Source organism: Hippopotamus amphibius, chromosome 6, assembly GCF_030028045.1.
Source record: "Hippopotamus amphibius kiboko isolate mHipAmp2 chromosome 6, mHipAmp2.hap2, whole genome shotgun sequence".
In the NCBI taxonomy this organism is placed as follows: Eukaryota; Metazoa; Chordata; class Mammalia; order Artiodactyla; family Hippopotamidae; genus Hippopotamus; species Hippopotamus amphibius.
In genome coordinates, this window is record NC_080191.1 from 128,439,272 (window position 1) to 128,451,296 (window position 12,025).

General features: G+C 38.9%; 1 protein-coding gene across 4 annotated transcripts in view; it reads right to left on the reverse strand.

The window, feature by feature from the left end:
* CP (ceruloplasmin) overlaps positions 1 to 12,025 on the reverse strand; it is a 61,506-nt gene that overhangs the window by 40,374 nt on the left and 9,107 nt on the right. For all 4 annotated transcript variants that reach the window (XR_009054280.1, XM_057738605.1, XM_057738607.1 and 1 more), the window contains exons 2-7: positions 10,898 to 11,145; positions 8,910 to 9,122; positions 8,385 to 8,558; positions 6,529 to 6,783; positions 5,095 to 5,266; positions 626 to 765 (exon numbers count right to left, since the gene is read on the reverse strand). Coding sequence is in view for 3 of the 4 variants with exons in the window: in XM_057738605.1 (XP_057594588.1) it covers positions 626 to 765; positions 5,095 to 5,266; positions 6,529 to 6,783; positions 8,385 to 8,558; positions 8,910 to 9,122; positions 10,898 to 11,145 (1,202 nt within the window). In the remaining variant the exon portion in view is untranslated. The remainder of the gene's footprint in view (positions 1 to 625; positions 766 to 5,094; positions 5,267 to 6,528; positions 6,784 to 8,384; positions 8,559 to 8,909; positions 9,123 to 10,897; positions 11,146 to 12,025) is intronic.

Consider the following 12,025-nt stretch of genomic DNA (forward strand, 5'->3'; position numbering starts at 1 on the left):
TCTATGTGCTTTTCTGAGTGTTTATGTGAATTAACTCCTTTAATCCTTACAACAGCTTTATGAAGTAGGGGCTATTGTTATTGTTCCCATTTTACAGGAAGGGAACAAGCACAGAAAGTTGAGTACTTTCAAAGATGACACAGCTAATAGAGGAAGAGTGAGGACAGTCTGAATCCACTCACTTGCTATTCTGTCCAAGTGCCTGAGCAAGAACAGATCTCTGGGCTCTGCCTGAGGGCAGCCTGCAGGAGGCTCTAAAACAAACCCAACCTGTCTCATTAGTAGCTGGATTTTATTTCTAAGGGAATGTACCTTTAGCTAAAAGCAGAAGCTAATAGCTTCACTGTCCATTTAAACAAAGTCACACAAACCCCTTACCTTTTTGAAGAAAAAAAAAGTCATCATTTGAAGTCAGCCTGGCTTTTAATGATGAAGATTTACTATGGGTAATTTACATTTGGAAAAGTGATTAGCTGCTACATTTTATTGATGATTGGTCTTCTGTGTCCATAGTTTATATATAAATAGAAATCATGCTGCAGGTTCTGAAGCTTCTGTTCTTTCTGAGGTTGGTTGTAGCTCAGGGGAAGAGCACATTAGTCACATGTATTCTGCACAGACTCACCCAGAATGCCAAGATGTTCCTCTTGAGGGCGTCTCTCCTTTCGATTTGCAAAGGAGGCATCTGTGTACTCACGATAAACCAGCTTTTTATATGAGCCTCCAATTCTTGTAGAACCATGTTCAAAAAATACTGCTGAATCACTGCCAAAAGAAAAAGCGTTTAATTCTGGAGTTGAAAGCAGAACAGAGCCAGGTAGCCGCATAGGATACTAATTGAAGAGAAGAATTTTGACCAGTGGTTAGAATTATTACCCATGATTTACTAAGTACTCAAACAGAAACAGATAGTACTAGGCCCGTTATAGAAGGATGTTCAGTTTAGGGGTGGGGACTCATGGCATAGAGATTTTATTTTTTAAAGTGAAGTGAAAAAAATTTCAAGAGGGTCCATGTCAACCCCTGACAGTTAGTAAATTGTCCTGCAATAAAATCTTTTTAATAAATTGTGAAATGTCTAAAGATACAGTAACTATTGTTTATTGCATGTTAGCACTCAGAAGCTTTCACTTATTGTCTGAAACTCACATGACAATGCAACAAAGTTGGTATTATTCTCCCCATTTTACAGTAATCTGCATTTCTGTCAATAGCCTTTCTTAATTCCTTCAGAATTTTCATGACCTCCTTTTTGAACTAGGTGTCTATTAGCCTGAAGAGGTCTGTTTCAGTTTGTTCCTTCAGGGGAATTCTCTTGGTCTTTTCACTGGGAGTGGTTCCTCTGCTTCTTTATTTTACTTATGTTTCTCTTACTCTGTGAGTTTAGGAGAAACAGTCATCTACTGTAGTCTTGGAAGGTCATTTATATGCGGGAGCATCCCTGCGTGGCTTGTGTGGGTTTAATATTTTTGGTGCGAGGGCTGCTTTTAGTTTGGATGCCTTCCACCTCTTTCCTCAGTGTGTGCTGGCTGTTATCCCCTTGATGGGAAGTGTGCAGATGCAGTGGCCCAGGCGCGCGTGCACTCCTGGGGCCCTGCAATGGCGAGGGGAGGGTGGGCAGCAACTGGTGTTTGCTGGTGGGTCCCTCAGTAGCAGCGGCTCAGGCCTGCCCCTGGAGCTCATGTAGGGGGTGTCCTGTTGCCTGAGAGCACACTCGGGGAAAGAAGATGCTATGGCGGTCCCAACCTCCCCTCGCGCAGCCCCCAAGAATGGCAGCCTGCTTCCCTGGTGGGCCCAGGTCTCCCGCAAGTATACCCTCAGCCACACCACACTCCAGCCCCTTCAGGCTGTTTCCTTGGAGCCCACCCTAGTCCTCTCCCTGGGTCTGACCTTCAAAGCCCAAGCTTTAGCATCCAGACCCCACCCTCATCAGCAGATGAGCCTGTCAGGCTGGGGAGCTTAGGGCAGTGGTACCGACTGTCTGTGCAGGTTTCTCTCCATTTTGCCTCCTGCAAACTGGTTTCTGTGCTCTCCTCCTAGGCTCCAGATCTTCCCCTCTGTCCCAGCTGATCTTGCCGCCAGTGAGGGGGCTTCCCAGGGTGCAGGACCTTTTCTTCTTTCACAGCTCCCACCCTGGGGCACAGGTCTCATCCTCATTCCTTTCTCTCTCTCTCTCTTTTAATTTCTTCTTTTGTCCTACCCAGTTATTTGGAGATTTTCTTGCCCTTTCAGAAGTCTGAGGTCTTCTGCCAGCGTTCAGTAGATGTTCTGTGAGAATCGTTCCACATGTAGATACATATATATATATATATATATATATATATATACACACACACACATATATATATATATATATTTAACTGCACTGGGTCTTAGTTGCGGTATGAGGGATCTAGTTTCCTGACCAGGGATCGAACCTGGGTCCCCTGCATTGGGAGCACAGAGTCTTACTCACTGGACCACAAGGGAAGTTCCTATAGATGTATTCTTACTGTATTTGTGAGAGGAGGTGCGCTCCACGTCTTACTCCTCTGCCATCCTGATCACTCCCCATTCTCCCCATTTTGCAAATGAAGAAATTAAATCTCAGAAAGGCATTTGTCTTGTGAAAGCCACCCTACTCATCTCTTCTCCCATTTGACAAGTGTACTGAACACTACTCTTTGCCAGGAACCCTGTTATATGCTGATGATATATACCTATAAGCAAGCTGGACCCGTCTCTGCCCACATGGATTTTACATCTGTCCCAGAAGACAAACTACAAACCAATCAATGTAATAACATGTCATAAGCACAGAGTGTTATGAAACATTTCTCCTGGGGTTGGGGAAAGTGGTGGGGAGAGGTCCCAAAGGCTTTCCAGAGGAAGAGATTCTCTAAAACCATCTAGAGGAGAAGTGGAGTTTAAAAGATGGAGTATGTGTGGTTGGGAGAATGGGGCGGGTATTTGCAAAGAGGAAACAGCCTGTGGGAAGGCTCAGAGAAGACAGCAAGCATGACATGTCTTATAAAATAAGGCAGGAGTGTAGCATGCAGAGTAGGGCAGAGGAGTCTAGAGTGAGGCTTGGAGAGATGGGGGATGGGCAGGAGGACTTAGTTGAGGTTTCGGTACTTCTCAGGGCAGTGAGAAAGTTTTGAAATATTTAAGCGCTAAGGATTCATGTTTTAGGAGGATTCCTCAGGCGGCTGCAAGATCGTGGTAGGGAGAGAGGTCAGTAGCCTGCTTTTAAAATCTCAGTGTGAGGTAGTGATGACTTCAGAGGAATTAACAAAGAGGTTGGAGAGAAGCAAACAACTTTCCGAGATATTTAGGACAAAATGAGGCAGGATTTAATGAGGTGAGAAGGAGGGACTGGTGCAGGAGGGAGGGAGTCAAGGGTGGTGCTCAGCCTTTGGGCTTGAGGGGTGGATGGGTGGTGCTGCCATTCGTGCAGAGAGGGGAATCAGATTTGTGGGGAAGACAATGGGTTCAGACTTAGACATACTGATTTGGAGAATCCTCATCCAAGTGGGATATCCACTAAGCAGTTCAAAATGCACATCTGCAATTTATAAGAGCCTTCTGGGCTGGAGATACAGCTTTGGGAGTCATTGCATCTGGATGTCTGTGTAGCGGGGACTTAAATCTCTGCTTCAGGCCCAGCTATTGACTTGTTTGTCATTGAGTAAAGTACTTAACCTTTCCAAGTATCAGTAGATGTGTGGCAAACAAAGCTTCTCTAAAGAGATGATGTTTGAGCAGAGACTTGGAGCAGGGGCATGGCATAATCTCACTGACATTTTTGAAAGATCACTTTGGCTGTTTTATGAAGAATGGACAGTAGGAAAGGAAAACTGAGGCAGGAAGAACAGCTGGGGGCCATGGAAGTCATCAGACGTGTATAAAACGTAGCTTGTATGCATCAAAGGACACTATCAAGAGAGTGAAAAGAAAACCTACAGAATAAGTGGAAGTATTTGCAAAGCCTATCTATCTGATAAGAGATTAATATCCAGAATATAAAAAGAACTCTTAACGTAACAACAGCAAAAAACCCCAAACAACCCATTTAGAAAATGGGCCAAGGACTTGTACAGACATTTCTCCAAATTGCCAACAAGCACATGAAAATATGCTCAGTATCATATCAGGGAAATGCAAGTCAAAACCACAATGAGATACCTCTTGGCACCTGTTGAGATGGCTATTATAAAAAAAATGGAAAATAAATGTTGGCAAGAAGAAATTGGAACGCTTGAACATTGCTGGTGAAAATGTAAAATGGTGAAGCCACTGTGGAAAATCATGTGGTAGTTCCTCAAAGAATTAAAAATAGAATTATTATATGATCAAGCAATTCCACTCCTAGATGTATGCCCAAAAGAACTGAAAGCAGAGACCTAAACACATACTCGTACTCCAGTGTTCATAGTGGTATTATTCACAATAGCCAAAAGGTAGAAACAACCCAAATGTCCATCAACAGACAGATGGATAAATAAAACATGGTATATAAATACAATGGAATATTATTCAGCCTAAAAGAGGAATGAAATTCTGATATATGCTACAGCATGGATGAACCTTGAAAACATTATACTAAATAAAATAAGCCAGACAAAAAAGGACAATGTTACATGATTCTACTTTCATAAGCTTCCTAGAATAGGCAAATTCATAGAGACAGAAAGTAGGACAGAAGTTACCAGGGGATGGGGGTTTTTGTTGAGTGGATACAGAATTCCTGCTTGGAATGATGAAAAATTCTGGGAATGGACAGTGCAGATGATTATACAACCTTGTGAATGTACTCAATGCTACTGGGTTTTTACAATGCTATGTTTTCAGAAAAGGAAAGCAGATGAATTGATCTAATTGTATTCAATGTTTTCTGAGAATTTTGTTGAGCATTTGAAAACTTTTAAATCTGTTCTTTTTCATGGACTCAGTAGTCCTATTTCTCAAACTCACTATCAAACACCTTAATAAATATGTAGCAGTCTAGTTACTCAATTTCAGGTACCAATTAAAATTTTAGTAGCTGAATCAGCCTGGTTTTGTTTTTGGCAGGGAAGACATATTTTGAAATAATATCTTTCTTTCCTGAATTACCTTCCAGGTGCTGTTAAGCTTTCTCCGGTGAAGCTGTCTATGCCGGAGGGTGCGTAGTTCCAGATGATTTCCTCAGCAGCAATGTAGTAGTGTCTAACGTGTTTGCCACGGATGTTGTCCTCAGATGAAGCCTTCTTACAGTCTTGTACCGAGAAAAAGGCCTGCAAACCAGCTGAAAATCACACCAAAGGAGGCACCAGTTAATGAAACCAATGTTTGTCCTTCCTACTGCCCTGTAAACACTGCTGGTGAAGCAGACGAAAACCGAAGACATAGACAGCTAGAAACAATACTATAAACTGAACAGTTGTATATAAATCACTCATGGAAAATTCCAGCAGTGAAAAAAATTCTCTATATGGCACAGAGAAGTGATATTACTAGTGCTTTCAAAAATGTGGAACCAGTTTCTGTGGGGTTTTGCTTGGGAGGTCTTTTGATGAGGGGAAAAAAAGGGACACATTAATAGATAAGTGATCTGGGGAGAAATGAACTTTCACTATTTAATTTCACTTTTTTTTTTTTTTGGCCACACCACGTGGGATCTTAGTTCCCTGATAGGGATTGAACCCACACTCTTGGCAGTGAAAACACAGAGTCCTAACCACTGGACAGCAGAGAATTCCCTGACTGGTTTAGTTTATTAGTGAGTCAGCAGTTGAAATAAGTAATGCTTTAATAAGAAAAAAATACATAAGTGAAAAAAGGCTTTGCCATATTTTAAGGGATAGGGTTGGGTGCAGGAGGAGGACTAGAATGAGCACGTGTTATTATTGTTCTCTTAGATAAAATGGCTGTACAGCTGCTGAGCTGGGCCTTCTGCAGCCAAGGACACATTTGATGAATTAGATGATGTTTGAAAGTCAACGCAACATACTCAAAGACCCAGACTAAACCTTAATTTCTTCAGGAGAGCAATATTACAAACTAATATTTTTCAAGAACTGGGGACATTTTATTGCCTTCAAGGAAGAAGAGATTTAGCATGTTAAACAAAGGAATAGCTGGGCTCAAACAAAGAACAGAGTTGGTTATATTTAATAGAATCAACTCAAAAAAAAGGCTGCTTTTCAGCACAATATACAAATCTTCTGGTGTTTAAAATATTGTGCATTTTACAAATCTGAGAAGCTGTATACAGTATCATATTTTTAGGGTAGGACTATACATCAGGGCCAATTTTTTCTTTTCCAAAAATTAACATATTTTCAGTTTTAATTACTTTATAAATGTTCCAGTCTTTTAGTCTTTTTTAAAAATTACATTATGATGCATACTGTCAGAGGAATAAATTTGTTACCAGTTCAAAGCTCAGATCATTCCAAAAATATCCAGCTTTTAGATTCTGATTTCCAATAATCACCCCATTATTAGTGCAACTGAGACATGACTCTTTTCTCAACTGACAGCTAATTTCAGATAAAGATGCCTTACCTTTCAGATGGTTTAGATTCTGACAGCTAAGCATCCATTCTCCAGGGTTCTGGGCCACCATAAAAGCATCAAAGAGGGTAGCAGGGAAGAGATTGATTGTATCAACACGGTAGTTCTTACTAGTCAACACTTGCCCGTGGAAGAAAGCTGCATGCACGTCAATTTCATTACCCATACCAAAAAGATACCATTTTACTTTGTCCTCAGCACACATGGAGAGTCCTGGGAGACTTCCAAAAGCATATCCATTCACAGCTGTAAGTCAAGAGCAGAGATTGTGACTAACAGACGTTGGTGCCGGGGTTATTAATAGTTACCTCTAAATAAAATCAGCTTGGGATTGAAAACACCTGGCACACATGCTCTTCTTCCCTCCTATACCCACATCAGACATTGTTCATCAATCACGGCATTCTTTCATTTTGGACCTGAATTCAGCCTCAGAATTTTTGTCAACACAATATTAGCACATGAATACAACATTGAAGGTGAAACATTTGTTCTCTGTGTTACAAACTATACATCTTGGTAGGTTCATGTGTTTATTTGTAAATACAAATGTGTACATATATACATACAGATATATAAATGTACACACATATAGTAAATAGAAAAAAGACTGAGGTTGTTTAGGAAACAATCATGTATCATGGTGGTGGTGGTATGGATGATAATGTTTTCTTTTTTCTTTTTTTTTGTATTTGTCAGAACTTTTCCAGTTTTCTGTAGTGAATGTGAATGGCTTTTGTAATAAGAACACAAGAGAATCTTTTTTTTTTTTTTTTTAAGATTAAAAGGCAAAATTGGAAGAAATGTGAAGGAGGAAAGAAGAAATGCAGGAGAAGGACGGTAGGAACCAGTGACCAGAGACACAAAGACCTAAAAGGTCAAAAGCAGGATGGCTTGAGAGTCTTCAAAGAAACTAAGTATCATTGCTCAAACTGAGAGGTCCTAGAGTTAAGGTAGAAATCAGTTCTGGGAAGTCCTCTGAGGTAACCATATGCAACAGGAATACCAAATCAGGCTTAGCCAGATGAGAAGTTTGAGTCTCTAACACCTATTTTGGTTAGCACATAACAGAGGCTGGATTAAAATGTGGAAAGAGGATCTTTCAGCCAGAAATAAGCAAACGTTGGACATAGAAATCTGTACCTTGTTAATTATTTTTCTGCTTTGATAGTACAGTTATTTGTGTGTTCTCAGTTTCTGAGTAAGGGTTATTTTTAAGAAGCTAAACACAGACTAACAAAAATCTATACTTATTGGTCTAGTTGGTATTAAGGAATTTGATTTTTTATGCAAATTCTGAGTGATAGACTCTCTTAGTAAACCCATTGTTTTGTGTCTGAACATCAAGGAGAAGCCCAGGTAGTAAAGAAAATATTTCTAGAAGAAATAAACTACAATATAGGAAAAAATGATGCAAAGTTGGGGGGGGGGGTGAAGGACAATATGTATGTAAAAGAAATACCTTTTAGAACTAATGGTTTGAACTATTTTCTTAACTATAGTGCAATGCTTTACAATATAATTTCATAATTTTAGGCTGCCTCAAATAATTTTTAGAGTTAGTTGGGAGAATAAAAATACACAAATATAACGCGCATATACATTTAACCATAACTGATAACGTTTTATCCTTACCGGTTTGAAAACAATTTGATGTATCCGGCTTTACCTGGCTCAGAGTTTTGACTGGCCCTCTTTAGCTGAATATCAAGTTGCACGTCCAATATGCTTTGTTACCAAGGGCATAGATTAGAAACACACTACTTATTCATGTGAGGGAATAAGCTTAGCAGAATTAATGGATGGAGAAAAACAAGATAAAGTTAACAGATCTTGTGTAATCTTACAATACATTCTGTTACTCTCCTGGAAGTCTTCGTTGTCTTTGTCAACCTTCTCTGGTTCAGAGCAGTAGGTTTTAATGTTGTCTTCTAGGTACCAGCTGAGATTTTCATCCACCACAGAAAACATCACCACAAATTCTTTGTCAACATTTTTTTCTTTTTCTTTATGCAGAGAATCTGAAGTGAAAATTACTATTTCAGCAGAACTTAATTTTTAGCATGTGATTTATAGTTTTAAAAAATTTTAGTATTTATTTTCCTAATAAACCAGAAATCTAGACCAGTCACTCCTGTTTCACAGACTTGGAAACATTTAGGGAACTTACGTTCAGTAACCTGAATGTTGCTCCACGTATCCCTTTTTCTCCTTACCCTTCCCTGCTCTTCCTTTCCTTTTTTCCTAGACTCACCACCTCTCTACCTTACTTACTCAATCATAACACAGAAGACTTAAAGTATATTTAAAAAACAAACCTCCCTATCTGTTGTCTTTGGTCTTCTGTTGTGAGTAATAATGAGAAAATCTACCTTTTTTACAGTGTATTAAAGGTCCAATGAGTCCTGAGGCAATATCTCTTGGAGCATCAATGTGGGAATGGTAAATCCTGGTCACACAATTGCTGTCCTCCTCGCCAGGACCTTGTTCTGGGTTGGCATGCAATATGTATGTACACCGTTCACCTGGCTGCACTTTGTCATCTGCTTTTTGAAAATCTGTGGTGTTATCAGGGTAGATGGCCCCTAGGAAATGACATACATTGAAATTACAAATTGAATGTGTTTGAACTTAAATGAGAAAATAGATGGTTTGTTAATTCTTTCAACAGTCATTCAACATCTAGTATGTATCCCCTTGGGAATGCAGTGATGTTCTATTTGAACACAGAAGAATACGAAGCAAATGCCTACAGGGTCTGGAAGTTTCACAGAAAATGTTGTCAATTTTTATACTTGACTGAGTCTTCAAGGAGCAGTAATAGATATGTCAACAGCATAGTGACTTTTGGTTTGCAATTTAAAGAATCGCTTTTGCCCTGGGGTGATGGTATGGAAGTAAGAGCAAAATGGTTACCCTCTCTTATCACTTCAAGCTTATTGTATGACATCAGACTTTTGCCTATGAAGTAACCATGGAATTGTTTTACTTTAATTTTGTGAATTTCCAAACATATGCAAAAGTTGAGAGACTAATATGATGAACTTCCTTGTGCCCAACAACCCAGCTTTAACAATGATCAACTCAAGGTCAATCCTGTTTCATCTATATCCTTACCCACTCTTATCATCAGTGAATCATTCTAAAGCAAATCTCAGACATCATATCATTGCACTCATAAATAATTGAGTATGTGTCTCTAAAAGAACTCTTTTTTCTTCTAATATTGCCACAATACAGTGATCATACCTTAAAAATGATTAAGACCCTAATATACCAGGAAATTGTAAAAAATAAATAAGATAGTAGTCTTTTATGCTTTGAATGTAATTATTTGGTTTAGAAGAACAAAAAAATATAGAAGATCAAAATATTCGTCTTGTAAAGCAATACTTCCTTTAAGCAGAAAGCCAATAATTAATTAAAACTAATTTTAATCAATTTTCAAACTTGATCCTTATAATTTCAATGAACTATAGCATGGCCTCAGCATTTCTGCTTATGATAATAGCTGACATTTATTGAGCTATTATTATGTACTCTCATTGTCCCTATTTTATAGATGAGAAAACTGAAACAGAGAGAATTTAAGTAACTTGTCCAATGTCATTCAGCCAATAAAAGGCAACACTGCACTCAAACATCAGTCTATTAATTTTGAAGCCCTTTCTCTTAACCAGAACAAAGCACCATCTTCCCTCATCATCACCATCATCATGTACTAAGAATGCGATCACAAGCACCAAACCTAATCTTTGTTCTTCCTGTACCATCTTTAAGGATTCCAGGTCCTACATTCAAATGACCTTTTGGTTAATTGTGTCTCAGATGTGACTCTGGGGCCATCCAGCCACGTGTGCTATTTGGCTACTGTATGAGACTGCTCATGCTGCTTAGTTGGGGCAGAGTTTATCCAAAGTTAGGATGGAAGATGACAATGGCCAGCGTATGTTCACATGTAGGGACTTCAGAGATAAGATAATCCCCACCTTGAGCCCTGTTTCTTCCTTCTGGATTTGTGTCTTTTCCAGGCTTTAATGCACACTGCCTATTTCTCTTATTTCAACTATTTGTCTGGAAAGGCATTGGGCCCTGGGAAGGAAGTCCCAACTCTCACCCACTCTCACTACGTGAGTCCACACAGAAATCCTATCGCATTCACACTTCAGACAAATAAGCCCAATCCAGAGAAACACAGCATTATTAGGTTGAACCAAAAGACTTATTCATAAAACAGTTTAGAGCTAAACAACATAGTCGCGGGTCTTATCCAGGAGGAAACTCCATGATCTCAGAAGTTAAAAAGTGCTCCTACTGAAAAGGAAGAGGAAATTCCAGCTAGCATATGAGCTGAACTTACCCTCATGCTCCTTATAGTAAGTCATTCCATGTGCATGAAAAGTATAAGGCCTAGAAGCAAAGTTTTTTAAATGTACATAAACTCTATCTCCAGTTTCAGCTTTGATAATAGGGCCTAAAACCCCCAGCCAGACAGGTTTTTCTATAATTGTACTAAAGTTTTCATCTGTATACTGAAGATACAGGGCCTTCTTGTAGACTCTTCCAATTCTATCAGGGCCATTTTGAAGATAGATATTGGAATGTTCCCTGAAAAAGAAAAGAAGACAACTCTATTGGAAGCCATAATTTCTGGGGATAACATTATAATGAAAGAGAAATGAATGACCATATCACGTTAAATGTTTGCCTGCTGTTGTAGGAATGCCTCCAAAAAATGAAAAGGAGAGCTGGCACTTAGCCCCGTTATCTTAATTATGTGAGGTGCCCCACATCAGCTATATGGCAGACGACCATGTGTGAACCTGACATGAAAATATAATGCATCTTACCGGAGTATTTCCTGCAAGAGTTTCATGTTAAAACACAGAGGCATTATAGAATAGAATATAAAATTAAAGTGAAATATTAAAATAAAGCAGTTAATTAAGATATTTCTCATTTATGATGTACCTCCTTCAGCCACTGGAAAAATCTGAGTTTATAAGCAATCGATCTGGATATGTGAGATATCAAAGTGTGTATATATATTTTTTCTAAAGTATAACTAATAATTCTAAAATAATTCTGTCATTTTAATTTATTTTAGCAAAACTAAATCAGAGTTGGAATTGATGCCTGCAATGTGTGTGGGTTTTTAAATTACCTTTGCATTCCAATTACCCCTGTGGTTTTCTTAATCCCTTGCTACCAAAAGTGCTTGAACGTTGAATGTTTATATTCTGGTTAATGGCTGATTAATAGCTGCTTAAAACTTTCCTAAAAAATCAGCAAAGTGAATAGTAGCCACGAAAAAAAAAGAAAAGAGAAAAGGAAAGGAAAGGAAAAAAGAAAGAAGAAAAGAAAAGAAAAGAAAAAAGCAAGTTTGATATTCAAACTTTTGAACTGATTCTTAAGTTATTGTCCTTAATGGAAGCCCGGATAGCTCAGTGGGATCTCTTTGTGGGCAATGCTATCTAGCCATTCAGGG